Source organism: Saccopteryx bilineata, chromosome 6 (genome assembly GCF_036850765.1).
Source record: "Saccopteryx bilineata isolate mSacBil1 chromosome 6, mSacBil1_pri_phased_curated, whole genome shotgun sequence".
NCBI lineage: Eukaryota > Metazoa > Chordata > Mammalia > Chiroptera > Emballonuridae > Saccopteryx > Saccopteryx bilineata.
Genome location: NC_089495.1, coordinates 100,356,632 through 100,375,642, shown reverse-complemented (window position 1 = coordinate 100,375,642; position 19,011 = coordinate 100,356,632). Strand labels below are relative to the sequence as shown.

Sequence of the window (19,011 nt, the reverse complement as noted above, 5' to 3'; positions counted from 1 at the left end):
GTCCCTATCTGTCCCTCTCTGTCTCTCTTGCTTAAAACAAAAACAAATAACAAACATATATATATACATATATGTACACATATATATATATATACAAACATATATATATTTTTTAAAGAACTATAAAGTATATAGCAGACACTCTGAGACTCTAACCCTTCCCCCAAATCTTTAACTTAAATCTTCTAAGAATAGGATATTCTCTTACATAAACTCAATACCATTATCTATGAAAAGCAAACATTCTGTAATATTATTGTCTAGGAAAAACTCCTATATATTCTACTCACAGAATAATTCTGTACTCCAAACATGTGGGCTTTTCACCCCCATCAATTGACAGATTCTCTGCAGACACCAAGTGGGTGTCCTACAATTTCATTAGTTCTGCCGCTGTCTACCAGGAGATCTCATAGGCTAAGGCAGTGGTTCTCTAACTTTTTAAAGTCGAGGCACATTTAAAATCCTACACATAACTGTAGGTGCACTATATACAAATTTCTGAGAAATATGTTATAATAATTAAGTCAACTATTAAAGGAAAAAAATATAAAGTCCAAGTGTGCTTTTATGGTAATTAAACAAAATAAAGATGACAAAATTAAATTTATTCTGACATTAAAAAACATTTTTATGTTACATTTTTTGTTATGCTTTTTAGAATTTGTAAAACGAAGGAGTTAAAAAATAAAAAAATGACAAAAAAGTTATCTTTATATGTATATAGAGATACATTCTTAGTAAGATTTAGTAAATTCAGCAGGTCCCAGCATGAAATGTGTTAAGTTTTTTCATTCCTGTGTTTCTGAGAAACATGAGCCTGATGTGTCCTAGCAATTTCTTCAATGTTTGGGCATATATTTGAAAGGCAAACTCTCATTTCCTCATCAATAAAGTAAAGAATTCCTCTCTTTTTTACTCTTAATTGTGTTGAGGACAGAAAATCCTAATTCACATTAATAGGATGTTGAAAACTATAGTAAAATGTTCAAAGCTTTTTTAGATATTGCCACATATTCTTCTTTTATAGAAATTCAAAAGGCTTCAAGAGACAATTCCTTATGTTTAATCATCAATCCAAAAACCCCACCATACATATCATCTTAACTTGACACCAAACAAAGGATAGTAGAAACTTGCATCCAGTCTTTCCAGGGAACATGGGAGTAGTGTAAACAATCCAGTACCACAGCTTAACAGCCTTTTGCAACCTAATCAGGCAAGTGAGGTAGGGGGTTGGGCAGACTGTCAGCTTACAGCCAATTCCCCACACCTCTGTCCCCCAAAAATCTAAACTCCAAAAACCCTGTTGGTTTTTTGGTCCCAAACAGGCACATATTTCTCTGGAACACCGTAAGGCGCACCTGGAAATCTTCTGGGGCGCACACTTTGAGAACCACTGGGCTAAGGGCTCAACCCACAAGATTGCCTCACTTCTCACTTCAGAGGCCAATAGCAAACCCAGGTGTTTTTTTGTTGTTGTTGTTGTTTTTTGCAAACCCAGGTTTTACCTGTGCTTCTGACCGACTGCTTAGAAATTAGAAGGCTCCCACAACACTTGGGTTTGATACTTGGCTAGAGTGGCTCACAGAACTGTTTACTTACTAGCTTATTGGTTTATTGTAAAGGATACAACTCAGAAATAGCCAGATGGAATAGCTGCAGAGCTTCTATACCTTCTCCAGGCCTTCCATTCTTCCAGCACCTCGATGTGTTCACGAACCTGGAAGCTCTCTGAATCCCATACTGTTGTAAAGTACCGTACCTCAATTGCGCGGGTTTACGTAGAGCCACCAAGTCCAGATGAATTTTGAAGAGTTTTATTAAAGGAGGAGGTTTTTTAAATATGCTGGCTGCATATGGCTGACATGGGGCAGTTGCAAACCCAAATCATGTGCCTTAAATACATTTCAGGGCTGGTTATATACCTTTGTTCACACACACACACAGGTTGGTGGGGAAAAGGAGGAGGGGAATGGGACACAATTCATTAGCAAGCTTACAACATTTGTCTACTCGCAGGGGTCTTCAAACTTTTTATAAAAACCGCCCACTTTTGCAGTGCTGGTCAACCTGGTCCCTACCATGCGACCAAACAGCGCTGTGATTGGCCCACCATGAAAGCTGGACCGCCCACTAGTGGGCGGTAGGGACCAGGTTGACCAGCACTGCAAAAGTGGGCATTTTTTATAAAAAGTTTGACGACCCCTGAAGGTATTCCCCCCAGAAAGAAGGAAGGGGCCGGAGCCAGGAAGTGTTGAATAATAAAAGGCTTTATTGAGTACAGAGCACATCCTGCCCTAAGAGGTATCCTAGCCCTGGGGACAGAGGCTAGGCAAGTCGCAAGGGGTAACCTGTGTGAGAGATATTTAAAGGGTCCCTAGGGTGGTCGAGCTAATATGACGTGGTGAAATCTCACTGGCTGATGGAGGTGTCGCTTTTTTCCAGAGGGCTCCTGGGAAGTTTCTTTTGGTGCACTTGGTTGTGGGTGGTGCTAGCCAAAGTTCCTGGGTCTGACCTTTCCCCCATTATCCACCGACCTTATAGTCTATAGGACCTATAAAAACATTTCTACACAGTAAAACTTATAAGGTAACAAAATAGCAAAGATGCTATTCCACATATTAAAAGATATTCCTAAATTTTCTAGTGTTCATTTGCCATTCCTATGTTTAGAGATATATACATTAATTACACGCTTTCAGGAGGGGAGGGGTAGTTTCCATGGCACTAGGGGACAAAATGCCTACAAATGGCTCATCAAATAAGAAACGATTTCTTTCAATCTCGCCCTTCCTGCACCTGGCTAGCGATTTACCTGCTTCCTCACAGGTGTGGGGGGAGGGATGGGAGTCCAAATCTCCTTTCCCTCCTCATTTACAACACAGTGCTATTGGCCATCCTGAGTTGGTGCTCATCACACAAGTATAGAAATGACATCTATAAAATCTCTCTGCACGCCTAGCCCAAATTAATAAAATATTCTTTAAGCTTCCTAAACTATTACTATTAATTTTGTGACTTTTTCAGTACCTTACAACAATACTTTTGGGATTTTTCTAGAGGCATCAGTATGGAGTTATGATTGATTATACATTGACTGCTGGGGATTAATTCAACCTACCTGGAGGTGGGGGGTCAACACTGAAAGTTTCAACCCTATAATCACATGGTTGGTTGGTTCCCCTGACCATCAGCCTCTATCCTGTGGTTACCTAGGGAAGCAATTTTCAATGACTTTTTTATCTCCTGGCACACATAAACTAATTTCTAAAATTCTGCAGCACACCAAAAAATATATTTTTGACAACCTGACCAAACAAATATCTATAATTTTGATTCATTCACACCATATGGCTATTGTTATGTTGACTATTGTTATGTATTTGACAATCGGAAAGGAAGTCAGTGCCCCTGAATAAATAGTCACGTATGGTACACCAATTATTGGCAGGGCCATGCTGCCTCCAAAGCTTTTATTTTTTATTTTTTTTATTTTTCTTTTGATTTGAGAGAGAGAGAGGAAGAGAAGCATCAACTCATTGTTTCACTTAGTTCTATTTAGTTGTGTACTCATTGATTGCTTCTCATACATGCCCGACCAGGGGTCGAACCATGACCTCTGATGCTCTGGGTCAAAGCTTTATCCACTGAACCACCCAGCAGCCAGGCCTCCACAGCTTTTCGGGGAGAATCCTCCCTTGCATCTTCTAGCTTCTGGTGTCTCTAAGTGTTCCTTGGCTTGAAGCTGTACAACTCCAATCACTGCCTCTGAATTCACATGTTCTCTCCTCGAGGTGTCTCTTCTCAGACATGTTATTGGATTTAAGGCCTATTCGAATAATCCAAGAGGACCTCAGTTACATCTTAACTCAGTTACATCCACAAAGACTCTTTACAATAAAGTTCCAGTGGTTAGAATATGAACATATCTTTTTCGGTGCCTCCATCCAGTCTAGTAATAAATGTGCATGCACACACAGTCAATTCTCATTATTCATAGTTTTATAAAGTCACAGTGAACACTGATTTAGCAAATACTGAATTATTTATCCTAGGGGAAGTATATATCAATATAATGTCTCATTTATTATAATGTGAAATCCTAAAAACAATCCATCCTGGTAGATTCTGTTTTCTTTATTTTATAAAAGAGAAAATGAGGTTTAGAAATGTTAAGTGACTTGCCTGAGGCCAGAGTTGGGATTCATACCCTGCTCATCTGGCCTCAGAGCTGGAGCTTCTTGCACCACACAACCCTGACCCCATCCTGTCTTCATCTTCTGGTCACAGGAAAACAAGAAGGCAGAGGGTCACCTTTTTCATCCTCAGCTGGGAATGCGCACATGGAGAACAATGAGAACTTTTTGCTGTTATATGCATGTCTTCTTTTCTTTTTTCTTTTTATTAAGTGAGAGCAGGGGAGGCAGAGAGATAGATTCCCGCATGCACCCCAACAGGATCCACCCAGCAAGACCCCTATGGGGCAGTGCTCTGCCCATCTGGGGCATTGCTCCTTAGCACCTGAGGTGGAGGGCACTGAGCCATCCTCAGCGCCCAAGGCCAACTGGCTCAAATCAATTGAGTCATGGCTGCGGAAGGAGGGTGAAGAGAGGAGGAAGAGGAGAGGTGGAGAAGCAGATGGTCGCTTCTCCTGTGTGCCCTACCAGAAATTGAAACCAGGACATCTACATGCCGGCCAATGCTCTGCCACTTAAGCCAGCAAGCCAGGGCCTGTGCACATCTTCTAATAACAGTGAAAGATCAAAATAATTGATTTCGGAAAATAAATACATTTTAGTGGGTTGGTGAGTTTGCAAATACAGAATCAGGGAGTAATGAGGATTAACTTTAGATATATATTTTATATTTAAAGTAGCTTTGTGGGATGATGGTTGATGAAACTTGAAAGATTGCATAAGTTTTAGTGCTCTCATTGCATCTTAAGTCAGGTTAAAAAATAGCATCCACTGAAATAGGGAGTTTATTTCACCTCTTAGTCTAATGGCTATGACACGACACAAAGCAGGAGTTTATTTGAAAAATTTTGGAATAAATTTGGTATTGAAGTTTTTATTGGAAAAAAAGTTTTTGTTGAATGTAGAATTTATTTATATTACACATTTTGTTCTAGGTAGATGTGAAAGTGGACCCCAAGGATTTGCGAGTCGATACATTTCGAGCCAAAGGAGCAGGAGGCCAGCATGTTAATACAACTGACAGTGCTGTCAGACTTGTCCACCTCCCCACAGGTAAGGAAGTCCGTTTGCTTTTGTACTTTTACCCTTCTTTCGTGTCTTAGAAAACTAATGTTTAGAAGGAAATAGACCAATGCTAGTTTTGGTTCTTTACACAAACCCTTTAAAGGTAACATTGGGGTCATAGGTCTGAGGTCGCCAGGGTGCTCAGACTCCCCTTCTGTTTGTTCTGTCACGTTGTAGATTGACTGTTAGCTCCATTAGGCTCTGCTGTGTAGATGCAGTTATTTCGAATACTGGTAATTGTGGTATATTATGAGGTAGTTTTATAGTACATAATGTGATTTTAAATATTTCTATCATTTTTCATATTTTTAAACTTTTTTTAACCTTTTAAATTATTTTTTATTTATGATTTTAATTTGTGTTTACATAGATTCAATTGTCCCACTGAATATATCTCCCCCACCCCCTTATTCTCCTTCGACCCTCCCCATGGCTCCTCCCCCCAATGCCTGCCCCCTTCCCTCTAGGATTTGCTGTCCTGTTCTCTATAATGCTGGGTTATGTATATATAATTTCATTAATCTCTTTCCCTTCTCTGATCCCATTTCTCTTCTACTTTCCCTCTGACCACTTTCCCTCTGGTCCCTTTGATCCTGCCTCTGCCTCTGTTCCGTTGCTTAGTTCACATTGTTCATTGGATTCCTCAAATGAGTGAAGACATATGGTATTTTTCTTTCTCTGCCTGGCTTATTTTACTTAGCATAGTAGTTTCCAGGTTCATCTATGTTGTCGCAAAAGGTAAGATTTCCTTCTTCCTCATGGCCACGTAGTATTCCATTGTGTATATGTACCACAGCTTTTTAATCTACTCGTCCAGTAATGAACACTTGGGCTGTTTCCAGATCTTGGTTATTGTAAACAATGCTGCAATAAACATGGGGGTGCATTTCTTCTTTTGAATCAATGATTTGGTATTTATAGGTTATATTCCTAAAAGTGGGATAGATGGGTCAAAGGGCAGTTCCATTTTTAATTTTTTCAGGAATCTCCATACTGTTTTCCACAGTGGCTGCACCAGTCTGCATTCCCATCAGCAGTGCAGGAGGATTCCCTTTTCTCCACACCCTCTCCAGCACTTACTATGTGTTGTTTTATTAATAAGCGCCATTCTGACAGGTGTGAGATGGTATCTCATTGTGGTTTTAATTTGCATTTCCCTAATGATTATTGATGTTGAACATTTTTTCATATGCCTATTGGCCATCTGTATGTCCTCTTGGGAGAAGTGTCTATTCATTTCATTTGCCCATTTTTTGATTGGAATGTTTATCTTCCTGGTTTGAGTTTTACAACTTCTTTATAAATTTTGGTTATTAACCCCTTATCAGATGTATTGGCGAATATATTCTCCCATTGTGTGGGTTGTGTTTTTATTTTCTTAATGCAGGGGTCCCCAAACTACGGCCCACGGGCCACATGCGGCCCCCTGAGGCCATCTATCCGGCCCCCACCGCACTTCCGGAAGGGGCACCTCTTTCATTGGTGGTCAGTGAGAGAAGCATAGTTCCCATTGAAATACTGGTCAGTTTGTTGATTTAAATTTACTTGTTCTTTATTTTAAATATTGTATTTGTTCCCATTTTGTTTTGTTTTTACTTTAAAATAAGATATGTGCAGTGTGCATAGGGATTTATTCATAGTTGTTGTTTTTTATAGTCCGGCCCTCCAACAGTCTGAGGGACAGTGAACTGGCCCCCTGTGTAAAAAGTTTGGGGACCCCTGTCTTAATGGTGTCTTTTGCTGTGCAAAAGCTTTTTAGTTTGATATAGTCCCATTTTTTCATCCTGTCCTTTATTTCACTTGCCTATGGGATAAATCAGCAAAAATATTGCTATGAGAGATATCGGAGAGTTTACTGCCTATGTTTTCTTCCAAGATGTTTATGGTTTCACAACGTACATTTAAGTCTTTTATCTATTTTGAGTTTACTTTTGTGAATGGTGTTAAGTTGGTGATCCAGTTTCATTTTTTTGCAAGTACCTGTTCGATTTTCCCAACACCATTTGTTGAAGAGGCTATCTTTACTCCATTGTATGCTCTTATCTTCTTTGTCAAATATCAGTTGTCCATAAAGGTGTGGGTTTATTTCTGGGTTCTCTGTTCTGTTCCATTGATCTGTATGCCTGTTCTTATGCCAGTACCAAGCTGTTTTGAGTACAATGGCCTTGTTGTGTAACTTGATATCAGGAAGTGTGATACCCCTACTTTATTCTTCTTTTTCAGGATTGCTGAGGCTATTCATGTTCTTTGTGGTTCCATATAAATTTTTTTAATATTTATTGTATATCTTTGAAGTATGTCATTGGTATTTTAATAGGAACTGCATTGAATTTATAGATTGCTTTGGGTAATACAGACATTTTAATGATGTTTATTCTTCCTATCCATGAACATGGTATATGCTTCCATTTGTTTGTGTCTTCCTTGATTTCCTTTAACAATATTTTTTAATTTTCAGAGTACAAGTCTTTAACCTCTTTGGTTAAATTTACTCCTACGTACTTTATTTTTTTTGTAGCAATAGTGAAGGGAATTGTTTTCTTAATTTCTCTTTCAGACAGTTCATTGTTGCTGTATAAAAATGCCACTGATTTCTGAGTATTGATTTTATATCCTGCCGCCTTGTTGAATTCATTTATCAGGTCCAGTAGTTTTTTGACTGAGACTTCAGGGTTCTCTGTGTACATTATCGTATCATCAGCAAATAATGATAGTGTTACTTCTTCTTTTCCAATTTGGATGCCATTTAGCCCTTCTTATTGCTGTGGCTAGACTTCCAGAACTATGGTGAATAAGAGTGGTGAAAGGGGGCACACCTGCCTTGTTCCTGATCTTAAGAGGATTTCTTTTAATTTTTGCCCATTGATTATGATGTTGGTTGTGGGTTTGTCATAGATGGCCTTTACCATGTTGAAGTATGATCCCTATATCCCCACTTTGCTGAGAGTTTTGATCATAAATGGGTGCTGAGTTTTATCAAATGCTTTTTCTGCATCTATTGATATTATCGTGTGATTTTTATCCTTTCTTTTGTTTATGTGTTGAATCACATTGATTTATTTGTGGATATTGTACCAGCCTTGTCTCCCTAGAATAAATCCCACCTGATCATGATGCATGATTTTTTCATGTATTGCTGGATCCGGTTTGCTAATATTTTGTTGAGAATTTTAGCATCTAAGTTCTTCAGGGATATTGGCCTATAGTTTTCTTCCTTTGCAGTGTCTTTGCCTGATTTTGGAATTAATATTATGCTTACCTCATTAAAGGAGTTTGGAAGTCTTCCCTCCTGTGGAATTTTTTGAAATAGCTTGAGAAGGATAAGAGTTAGTTCTTCTTTGAATATTTGGTAAAATTCACCGGTAAAGCCATCTGGCCCAGGACTTTTATTTGTTGGGAGTATTTTGATAACTCTTTCTATCTCATTTGATGAAATTGATCTCTAGGTTTTCTGATTCTTCTATATTGATTTTTGAAAGATTATATGTTTTGAGAAATTTGTCTATTTTGCCTAGGTTGTCTAATTTTATGGCATACAGTTCTTCATAGTATTTTCCTTTGTATTTCTGTTATGTCAGTCGTTACTTCTCCTCTCTCATTTCTAATTTTATTTATTTGAGTTCTCTCTCTTTTTTTCTTGGTGAGTCTGGTTAAAGGTTCATCAATCTTATTTACCTTTTGAAAGAACCAGCTCTTGGTATCATTGATCCACTGTATTGTTTTTTTAGTCTCTATGTCATTTATTTCTGCTCTGATCTTTATTATTTCCTTCCTTCTACTTCCTCTGGGCTTTACTTGCTGTTCTTTTTCTAGTTCTTTTAGATGCAGGGTTAAATCATTTATTTGAGCTTTTTCTAGCTTCTTAAGGTCTGCCTGTAGTGTTACAAGCTTCCCTCTCAGGATTGCTTTTGCTGTGTCCCATAAATTTTGAGTTGTTGTATGTTTGTTTTCATTTGTTTCAAGGAAATTTTTTATTTCTTCCTTGATCTCATTGTTAACCCATTTGTTATTAAATAACATGCTATTTAGTTTCCAAATGTTTGAGTGTTTTTCAGTTTTTCTGTTGTAGTTGATTTCTAGTTTCATGCAATTGTGATCCAAGAAGATGCTTGATATGGTTTCAATCTTCTTAAATTTGTTGAGACGCATTTTGTGTCCTAGCATGTGGTCTATCCTAGAGAATGTACAATGAGCACTTGAAAAGAATGTATATTCTGCTGCTTTGGGGTGAAAGGTTCTGAAGATATCTATTAAATTCAGTTGATGTAGTGTGTCCTTTAAGTCTGTTGTTAAATTTTCTTTCTTCAGTATCTATCCAGTGATGTTAATGGGGTATTGCGATCCCCTACTATGATATAGTATTGCTGTTGATCTCTCCCTTTATGCCCATATAAACCTGCTTTATGTATTTAAGTGCTCCTATATTAGTGCATAGATATTTATAATGGTTATATCTTTCTTTGGATTGCTCCCTTTATCATTATGTAGTGACCTTCTTTATCCCTTACTATAGCCTTTGTTTTAAAGTCTATTTTGGCCCTGGCCGGTTGGATCAGTGGTAGAGCGTCGGCCTAGCGTGTGGAGGACCCGGGTTCGATTCCCGGCCAGGGCACACAGGAGAAGCGCCCATTTGCTTCTCCACCCCTCCGCCGCGCTTTCCTCTCTGTCTCTCTCCTCCCCTCCCGCAGCCAAGGCTCCATTGGAGCAAAGATGGCCCGGGCGCTGGGGATGGCTCTGTGGCCTCTGCCTCAGGTGCTAGAGTGGCTCTGGTCGCAACATGGCGACGCCCAGGATGGGCAGAGCATCGCCCTCTGGTGGGCAGAGCGTCGCCCCATGGTGGGCGTGCCGGGTGGATCCCGGTCGGGCGCATGCGGGAGTCTGTCTGACTGTCTCTCCCTGTTTCCAGCTTCAGAAAAAAAATGAAAAAAAAAAAAAAAGTCTATTTTGTCAGATATAAGTATTGCTACCCAGCTTTTTTTTTTTCATTTCCATTTGAATGAAATTTTTTTCCATCCCTTTACTTTCAGTCTATGTGTATCTTTTGTTTTGAGGTGTGTCTCTTGTAGACAGCATATGTATGGGTCCTGTTTTCTTATCCACGCAGCTACCCTATGTCTTTTGATTGGAGCATTTAATCCATTTACACTTAAGGTTATTATTGATATGTAGTTGTTTAGTGCCATTTTATTCTTTAAATCTATATTCCTCTTTTACTAGATTTTCCCACTACCCCCCCCCCTTTGTTCTGTTTACAGCAGGGTCCTTAACATTTCTTGTAGCATTGGTTTGGTTGTAATGAACTCCTTCAGTTTTTTTTTGTCTGGGAAGCTTTTTATTTCTTCTTCAATTTTAAATGATAACCTCATTGGATAGAGAAGTCTTGGCTGTAGGCTCTTGTTTTGCATTACTTTGAATATTTCTTGCCATTCCCTTCTGGTCTCTAATATTAGTTTCTGTTGAGAAGTCAGATGTCATCCTTATGGGGGCTCCTTTGTAGGTAATTGACTGCTTTCCTCTTAGTAGCTTTTAGTATTCTTTCTTTATTTCTTATTAATTTTTGTATTTTAATTATGATGTGTCTCGGTGTTGGCCTTTTTGAGTTCATCCTTAATGGAACTCTCTATGCTTCTTGAACTTGTGTGACTTTTTCCTTCATCAATTTAGGGAAGTTTTCAGTTATGATTTCTTCAGTCAGATTCTCTATCCCTTGTTCTTTCTCTTCTCCTTCAGGAACCCCTATGATGTGGATATTGTTTCTCATGTTGTCACAGAGCTCTCTTAGAGTTTCCTCAGACTTTTTGAGCCTCTTTTCTTTCTGCTGCTCTCTTCCGTGCTTTTGTTTATATTGTTCTCTAAATTGCTGATTTGATCCTCAGCTTCATCTATCCTGTTTTTAATTCCTTCCATTGTGGTCTTTATTTCTGATATTATATTTGTCATTTCTGACTGAGTCTTTTTTATTATTTCAATCCTTTTTTGTACTTGCTATCTCCTTATTTAGGTTGTCCTTATGTCCATCCATTGTTGCTCTAAGATCTTTGAGCATCCTAACAATCATTATTTTAAACTCTGCATCCAATAATTTGGTTATTTCCAACTCATTCAAATTTTTTTGTGGGGATTTCTCTTGATTCACTTGGGTTGCATTTCTCTGCCTTCTCATTTTGTCTGTGTATAAGAAGGGTGTGGCCACAGGAGTCCAATGGGTGTGGCCTCTGTGTTCCCTAGGTGTGGTCTGTCTGCAGGCCCGCCACCCCCTCTGCCGCAGTCTCGGGGGTTCTGGCACAGACGTTGCTGGCTCTGGCCCACTGCGGTTTCCGCCTCACCTCTGCAGGCTGGACTGTGTTCGCATGCCCTGGCTGCAAGTCTTGGCTGGCAGGCTTCTGCACCTCTCTGAGGGTGGGACTGAGTTCATGTGTTTGAGCTGCAAGCCCTGTCTGGACCCCTTCCTCCACCCCACCCCCACGGGTGGGACTGTGCTTCTGCATTGGGGCTACAAGCCTTGGTCAGCCTGGCCTTTGCTGGTACTGTGCTCATGTGCGGGGGTCGCAAGCCTCGGACCCACAGGTGGGGCTGTGCACCTGCTGTCAGCCGCAGGTCTCAGCCGGTTCCCCGGCCTTTGCCTTGCCTCTGTGTGCAGGACTGCAGGCAGGACCACTCTAGCTTGCTTAGCCTGCAGCCGCGTGTTGGACCACTTTCGTGCACCCCTTCCGCCGCTGTGGCCACCCTCAGCCTCTGCCCCCACCAGGCAGGACTCTGCTCACTCTGGGCCTTAGTCGCCGCCAGCCCTTGTCTTCTGCCCCTCGCCAGCGGGACCGCATTTCTGCATCTCATCACTGCTACCCTCCAGCAAGCACTTAGCAGTGTATGTGTGTGTGTGGGGGGGGGGGCAATGCAGCTCTGACCTCAGCACTCAATACTGTATCCCTGATGGCTCCCGGCTTCTAAGCGACTCTGCTCTGAGTGCAGCAGAAGAGCTTCTGTTTGGCTGGTGACCCGCTTCCCTTTGCTGGTATTGCTGGTTTCAGGAAAAATATTCACTTTAGATTTGGGGAGTGACTCAGCCCAGTGGTTAGGGTGGCTGTCCCTGAAAGTGTTTCTCCCTGTGCCCCCTAGATTACACTCTCTTCCTGCTACTCCCGTCCTCTCCTCTCTCCCCATCAGTCAGCCGCCTCTGAGTGGTTGTGAAAGAGGTTTTCTGTGTGGTCCCTTTAAGAAGAATCTTGGATCTGAGAAATCTGTCTCTTTCTCGCAAACAGTATCCTGGCTTGTTTTGCAGCTAAATACTGTCCATACGCCTCTTCTAGGCTCTGGGGCTCCAGGCTGGGGCTTTGTTCCTGGGGCCCAGGACCATCCCCTCAGCTAAACTCACTTTCTGCTGCACTAGTCTCTCTGGGCTGCTATTCGCTCCTGGGAGCTGGGCAGCCCTCTCTGCATTTCCGCTTTTCCTACCAGTCTCAGTGTGGCTTCTTCAGTGATCCTTGGTTAAAGAGTCCTCTTAGTTTAGTCCAAGGTTGGTTTTTAGATGATTGTTCTTAAAATTAAGTTGTAATCCACTTTGATTCTGGGAGGTGGGAGTTGGTATGTCCACCTACTCCATCGCTATCTTGCCGCCCTCCTTAAATTTCTTTTTAAATTAATTTTTACATTGCGTGTATATGGTTTTAAAAGCCTAATGGTAAATTCCTATAGCAAAAACAGCTGCTCCCACCCTCGCTGGATAGCTTGGTTGGTTAGAGCAGTGTCCCAATGGCAAACTGGCCGAGGTTGCCAGTTTGATCACTGGTTGGGGCGCATATAGAAACAGATTGATGTTTCTGTCTCTTGCTCTCTACATTCCTCTTTCTCTCTAAAAAAACAAAACAAAAACAAACAAACAAAAAACCCCAACAGCTCCCTAGACTACTTCTTCCTCCACCTCCTTCCTTGACCCTAAATTTCTATTACTCAGAGGCAATCACTTTAAACTCTTTTCTCTATCTTTTCTGGTTATTATATCAATGTTTCTAATTAATAGGAAGATCTGATCGAGTAATTAAAAGATTATATATTGACTAATGTAGTAGTGAGGTTTTTGGCTTTTATACTATTTTCTTTTCCTCTTCCTAATGTATTCATATTTTGACACAATTAATCACTGTTTTCATATAAGGAGCAGGTATATGTTGCACTCGCCGGGTAAAACAAACACTGGAGACGTTTGGAGAGTTTCAGACGAAGTTTTATGGCCAAGAGAAAAAGAAAACAAAGCAAAACAAAACAAACCTGCGCAGGGGTGAACTCAAGTGGTAGTCACAAGAGCCACACCGAGCGCCTACAGTCTAGGGGTTCTTATAGCATAGCAAGCAAGCAGTTCATACAGAAGCAAATTTGGCATTTAGCAATTGGCTCCCCCAAATTAAATTCTAGTCACGTGCCTTAGTAACCAGTCTTACAGTTGAAAGCCCCAGCTGGAAATATCCCTATCTATCCCCTAGGATGTGGTTACATTTACTGTCTTAGGAGTTCTTGTGACTTCCTTATCTCAAGGACTCCTTAGCTCCTAACCATCCTGGGAGTCTAACGACTTCTCTATCTCAAGGACTCTTCAGCTCCTAGCCATCCTGGGAGTCTGGGCTCACCTGTTTACTGGACTAGTTCCTTTGAAGTTATTTCTAAAGCCTATTAATATATTTTATAGCTTTTATTCGAATGTCACAGTATAGTCACTCCCCAACTGCTGCAACAAGTAATATATTATGATTTTATTTCCTAAAGTTAATAATTACCTCATTATTTTTTCATTTGCTTAGTTTAGTTGACTCTGAGTCTTCTTATATCTTCCAAAAGCTCTGTAAAATGATATTAACCCAGGTTTTTACAGGGCTAATGCCCTTGACAGCACCTGACAGCACTCGGTATCCTGCCCCGGTCTGGACAGGATGCTGTCCAGGGCTGCAGAGGTGGTTCTGGTCAACAACAGTCAGAAACTTCCCCTAATTTCTGTTTTGTATTGGAGCCTCCTGTTTCTTGGATCCCTTTCACCTCTCTTAGTTTATTCCCTCACTTTAGTGAAGCTTATCTTGAAGTGGCTTCCTGAGAAAAGATGCGTGAGATGTAAATATTTTGAGGCCATGTATTTGTTGCTTCCAATTTGGAGACTTATGACATTTATTTATTTATTTATTTATTTATTTGAATTTTCTTTAAGATTTTATTTATTCATTTCAGAAAGAGGGGTGAGAGACAGGCAGACAGACAGAAAGAGGAAGTGGGAGGAAGATTGGGAAGCATCAATTTGCAGTTACTTCTCATATCTGCCTTGACCGGACAAAGCCTGGGGTTTTGAACCAGTGACCTCAGCACTCCAGATCAACAACACCGTATCCACTGGGCCACCACAGGCCAGATTCTTCCCCTCCCACTCACCCTTCTTTCCCTTTTCCCTCCTGCAGCCAGTGGCTCGATTGATTCGAGCATCAGCCCCAGACGGGGGTTAGGGTGCACACAAGAGTCTGTCTCACTATCACCCCTCTTCTCACTTAAAAATAAATATTAAAAATAAGGGGAAAAGCTGACTTCTGGAGCACCACAGAGAATGGTGACAGTATTATGCTCTTTGTTGATACTTGGTTTACAAAAGTATCTGGGTGAGCTGGGATAAAGAGGCAGAGTCCGGGAAGGAAAGTATGTGTAAAGGATTGCGAGTGCTTCTGCTTTGAGTACTTTCATCTGCAGTATCTCTTTTAGATATCAGAATCTAAATAGCCATCTACCATCATTACCATTGTAACCTAGGCAGGTTATGGTTTCTGAAGTGTGTTTAATCCTGTGTGATATTTTCCAGTTTTATTGACCTGAACCGAGACATCACTTTGATTTCAATTTGGCTTTCGGAGGTTACAGTTTACAGATCCTTGTTATCTTTCAGGGCTTGTAGTGGAATGCCAACAAGAGCGATCACAGATAAAAAATAAAGAAATAGCTTTGCGTGTGTTGAGAGCTAGACTCTACCAGCAGATTACTGAGAAAGACAAATGTCAACAACAAAGTGCTAGAAAACTGCAGGTAAGATTTATTTGGTATAATAATTTAATACTTCTGTACAAAAAGTCATTTTAGGTTGAAAATGTAGTGTTTGTTTTTGATTAAATGGAAATAACTTAGAGCATAGGGAAACATGCTCATTTGTAACTAAACAATGATTTAAATGCTTTTAGGATGACAGATTATGACTAAAATTGGACATGCCAGCTTGCAAATGGGTGGATGACAAACTAAAAATTATCTAAAAACCTACACTTTTATTATAACACTACGTGAGATAAAAAAATAAATAACACTGCCTGACCTGTGGTGGCGTAGTGGATAAAGCGTTGACCTGGGAACATTGAGGTTGCCGGTTCAAAACTCAGCACTTGTCTGGTCAAGGCACATATAGGAGTTGATGCTCCCTACTCCTCCCCTCTTTCTCTTTCTTTCTCTCTCTCTCCCCCTCCTTCCTCTCTAAAATGAATAAATAAATAAATAATAAAAATAAATAAATAAATAAATAAAAGAATCAGCAAAACTTTAAAAATAAATAAATAAATAACACTGCAAAAACTGGTAGCAGTGATTGTTACCGGGGGAGTCTAGGGACAAGAAGTAGATGATTTATTTTTAGTTATATACCCTTTAATACTGTATACATGTGCAATACTATTCAAATATATAAATATATAAGTTCTAAGCAAAATGAATAAATGTCATTGTTTGAGGTAAACAAATTGTATGATTTTAAATTCTAAAAAAAGGGATTTGTCTTTGAGAGAGGTTGGAAGAGGAAGTAGAATACAGAAATAACTGCTTTTGTGTTATTATTATTTTTTTTAGTGAGAGAGACAGAGATAGAGCAAAAGAGGGACAGATAAGGACAGACAGGCAGAAAGAGAGAGGGAGGAGAAGCATCAATTCTTCGTGAGGCACCTTAGTTGGCCATTGATTGCTTTCTCATATGTGCCTTGACTGGGAGACTCCAGCAGAGCAAGTGACCCCTTGCTCAAGCTAGCGACCTTGGATTTCAAGTCAGTGACCTTTGGGCTCAAGCCAGCAACCATGGGATCATGTTTGTGATTCCGCGCTCAAGCCAGCAACCCCACACTCAAGCCAGCCACCTCTGGGTTTTGAACTTGGGTCCTCTGCATCCCAGTCTGATGTTCTATCTACTGTACCACCGCCTGATCAGGCTGCTTTTGTGTTATTTGCAGAGCAGTATATGACAGTTAATTTGGAAGATTTTGTGACTTTATAAGGATAATCAGTTGCATAAACATTACTCTTTTTGCCTAGATGCCCTAGTCATTTCACATTTTTGCCCCCTGTGGTTTCCCTTACCCACATTCTAATTTGCAAGTAGTTAAAGCAACATGATAATTAATGTATTAATCTTCTCAGTGATAATCCCAGATGGTGGCACTGCATCAGTGCGTATAGGACTGCTCACTTACAAACCATTACTTTTTGGCAAAAATTGATAACATAAACACTATGAAATCGGCCACATTTGATTTAATAAAAGACATTGGGCTTTACTTGCCATTTGGCATTTTGGCACTCAAGACTTCACGTAGTAACTAAATTTATTTATTTTAGAGAGGAAGGAATAGAGAGAGAGAGACAACAATTTGTTTTTCCACTTATTTATTCAGTAGTTAGTTCTTGTATGTGCCCTGATCAGGGGTTTGAACCTCTACCTTGGTGTGCCGGGATGATATATAAACAGCTGAGCTACCTGGCTAGGGCCTTCACATAGTAATTTTTAAAGTAAGTATTCTAGATTGGCCTTCTCGAATTGTATGTGTGTATCTTCTTCAGTTCTCTGGTTTCACAGGCCAGAAAAGACTGCCATGCTTTCCAATTAACTTGTTCATTGGTTTGAACTTTCTTAGTAAGTATTTTTAATGCTTAGAGTCTTTTCTTCAGCTAATATATACTATAGCTTTTATATGGAAGGCATTATGTCAATTTACCCTTACCACCTGAAGAACTTTGCAGATGCCTAGCCCTCACTCTAGAGATTCTGATGTAACAGATTTGGGTGGAGACCTGGGCATTGATACCCAGGATGCTTTAGGATAGTAGTTTCCAAACCTGGCTAGTTACAGAATGGATGGCCTAAGGGATATTTTAAAAATATACAATCCCTGATTCAGTATATCTGAGGTTGGGCTTTGGAATCTTTAATTTAAAAAAATTCTCCTGATGATCAGCCATATTTAGGAGTTTAGTTTCGTATTATTTACTTTAGAAAATAAATTACAAAAATGTCTTTTTTGGCGCACTGTCACTCCCAGGGACACACCTGCGCCTTCCCTGTCTCCTCTAAGAGACCCCACAAAACTTGCAAACAGGGGAGCAATGGGTAGCAGCAGCTTGCCCCAGGCTAACCCCCTGAACTTGTCCCCAAACCCCTTTTCTCTGACTCTCAGGTGAGCCGAGAGCAGCTGTGTGTTGACTCACTTCCTTCTGATCACATAACTAGGAGCCGGAGCAGCCCGGCCCCGCTCTCTGCTGTGGCTCCTCTGTCCCAGGCTCTTCCATGTTTCACTTTCCCAGCTTTAATAAATGTACTCTCAAAATAAAAAAAATGTTTTTAAAGAAAGAAATGTCTTTTTTATCTTAGAAAGTGAAAGGGAACAATGTTAAGTGAATCATATACTAGGAGGTCAGGGAGATGCACAGATTAAGATGAAAACAACCACAGCTTGAGGCAAACTTTAGTGTGCCCTGAATATTCTGAGTATGTGGAGTTTCAAAGGAGGCAGATAACACATTTCAGTTGTTGGAACCAGGCCTGGCAAAGAGGGAAGGAGAGTGTAAGGAAGGCACCCCTTGAGATGATGTTTCAGCAGGGATCATAGCCACACATAATAATGATATGGTACAATAAATGTCATTCTGAAGGTACACATCATTTTTAGAAATAACATTGAGGAAGCTGGCCACATTATGAAGTGCCTTGAATTCTGGATTGAGGTGTGTCTACTTAGTAGTTAAGGAACTAGAGAAGAAAATAGATCAGAAAACTGTGCTTTAGGAAGTCTAAGCAGGACAATACAATGTAGGCAGAGAAATGGAATATTAATCCGGAGGTTTTATAGGAAGTAATGAGCCCTTGTACAATAGGAGAAATGGAAAGGACAGGATGTAATCACAGACCCTTGAAGCCACTGGAAGTGGGCATTAGAGAATAGGATGAGTTGAAGGTGGTCTCAGTGTCTATAGCAAAACCTTGCAGAGCGTAAGCTCCCATGAAATGTTTGTTAAATTGCAGAATATCAGTTTTCTTCTTGGGTCAAAGGAAACATTGTGGTGTCATTTATAGAAACTAGGAAGAAGAACTGATTGGGGTGGAAAGACAATTTGGTTTTATATATTTGGAATTTGAAGTACTAAAGAAGCATAAATTCTTACTCCATAAATAAGCTTTAAAACCTGTAGTCTTAGCCTGACCAGGTGGTGGCACAGTGGATGGAGCATTGGACTGGGATGCAGAGGACCCAGGTTCGAAACCCTGATGTCTCCAGCTTGAGTGCAGGCTCATCTGGCTTGAGCCCAAAGTCACTGTCTTGAGCATGAGATCATGGACATGACTCCATGGTCGCTGGCTTGAGCCCAAAAGTTGCTGGCTTGAGCCAAAGGTCACTGGCTTGAGCAGGGGGTCACTCACTCTGCTGTGGCCCCCTGGTCAAGGCACATATGAGAAAGCAGTCAATGAACAACTAAG

At 40.3% G+C, this 19,011-nt stretch overlaps 1 protein-coding gene across 7 annotated transcripts in view; it reads left to right on the top strand.

The window, feature by feature from the left end:
• Positions 1 to 19,011, top strand: part of MTRF1 (mitochondrial translation release factor 1) — a 45,657-nt gene that overhangs the window by 18,207 nt on the left and 8,439 nt on the right. For 5 of the 7 annotated variants that reach the window (XM_066234845.1, XM_066234843.1, XM_066234844.1 and 2 more), the window contains 2 exons: positions 5,135 to 5,252; positions 15,175 to 15,311. In XM_066234845.1, coding sequence (XP_066090942.1) covers positions 5,135 to 5,252; positions 15,175 to 15,311 — 255 coding nt within the window. The remainder of the gene's footprint in view (positions 1 to 5,134; positions 5,253 to 15,174; positions 15,312 to 19,011) is intronic. The other 2 variants (XM_066234848.1, XM_066234849.1) reach the window with 1 other exon arrangement.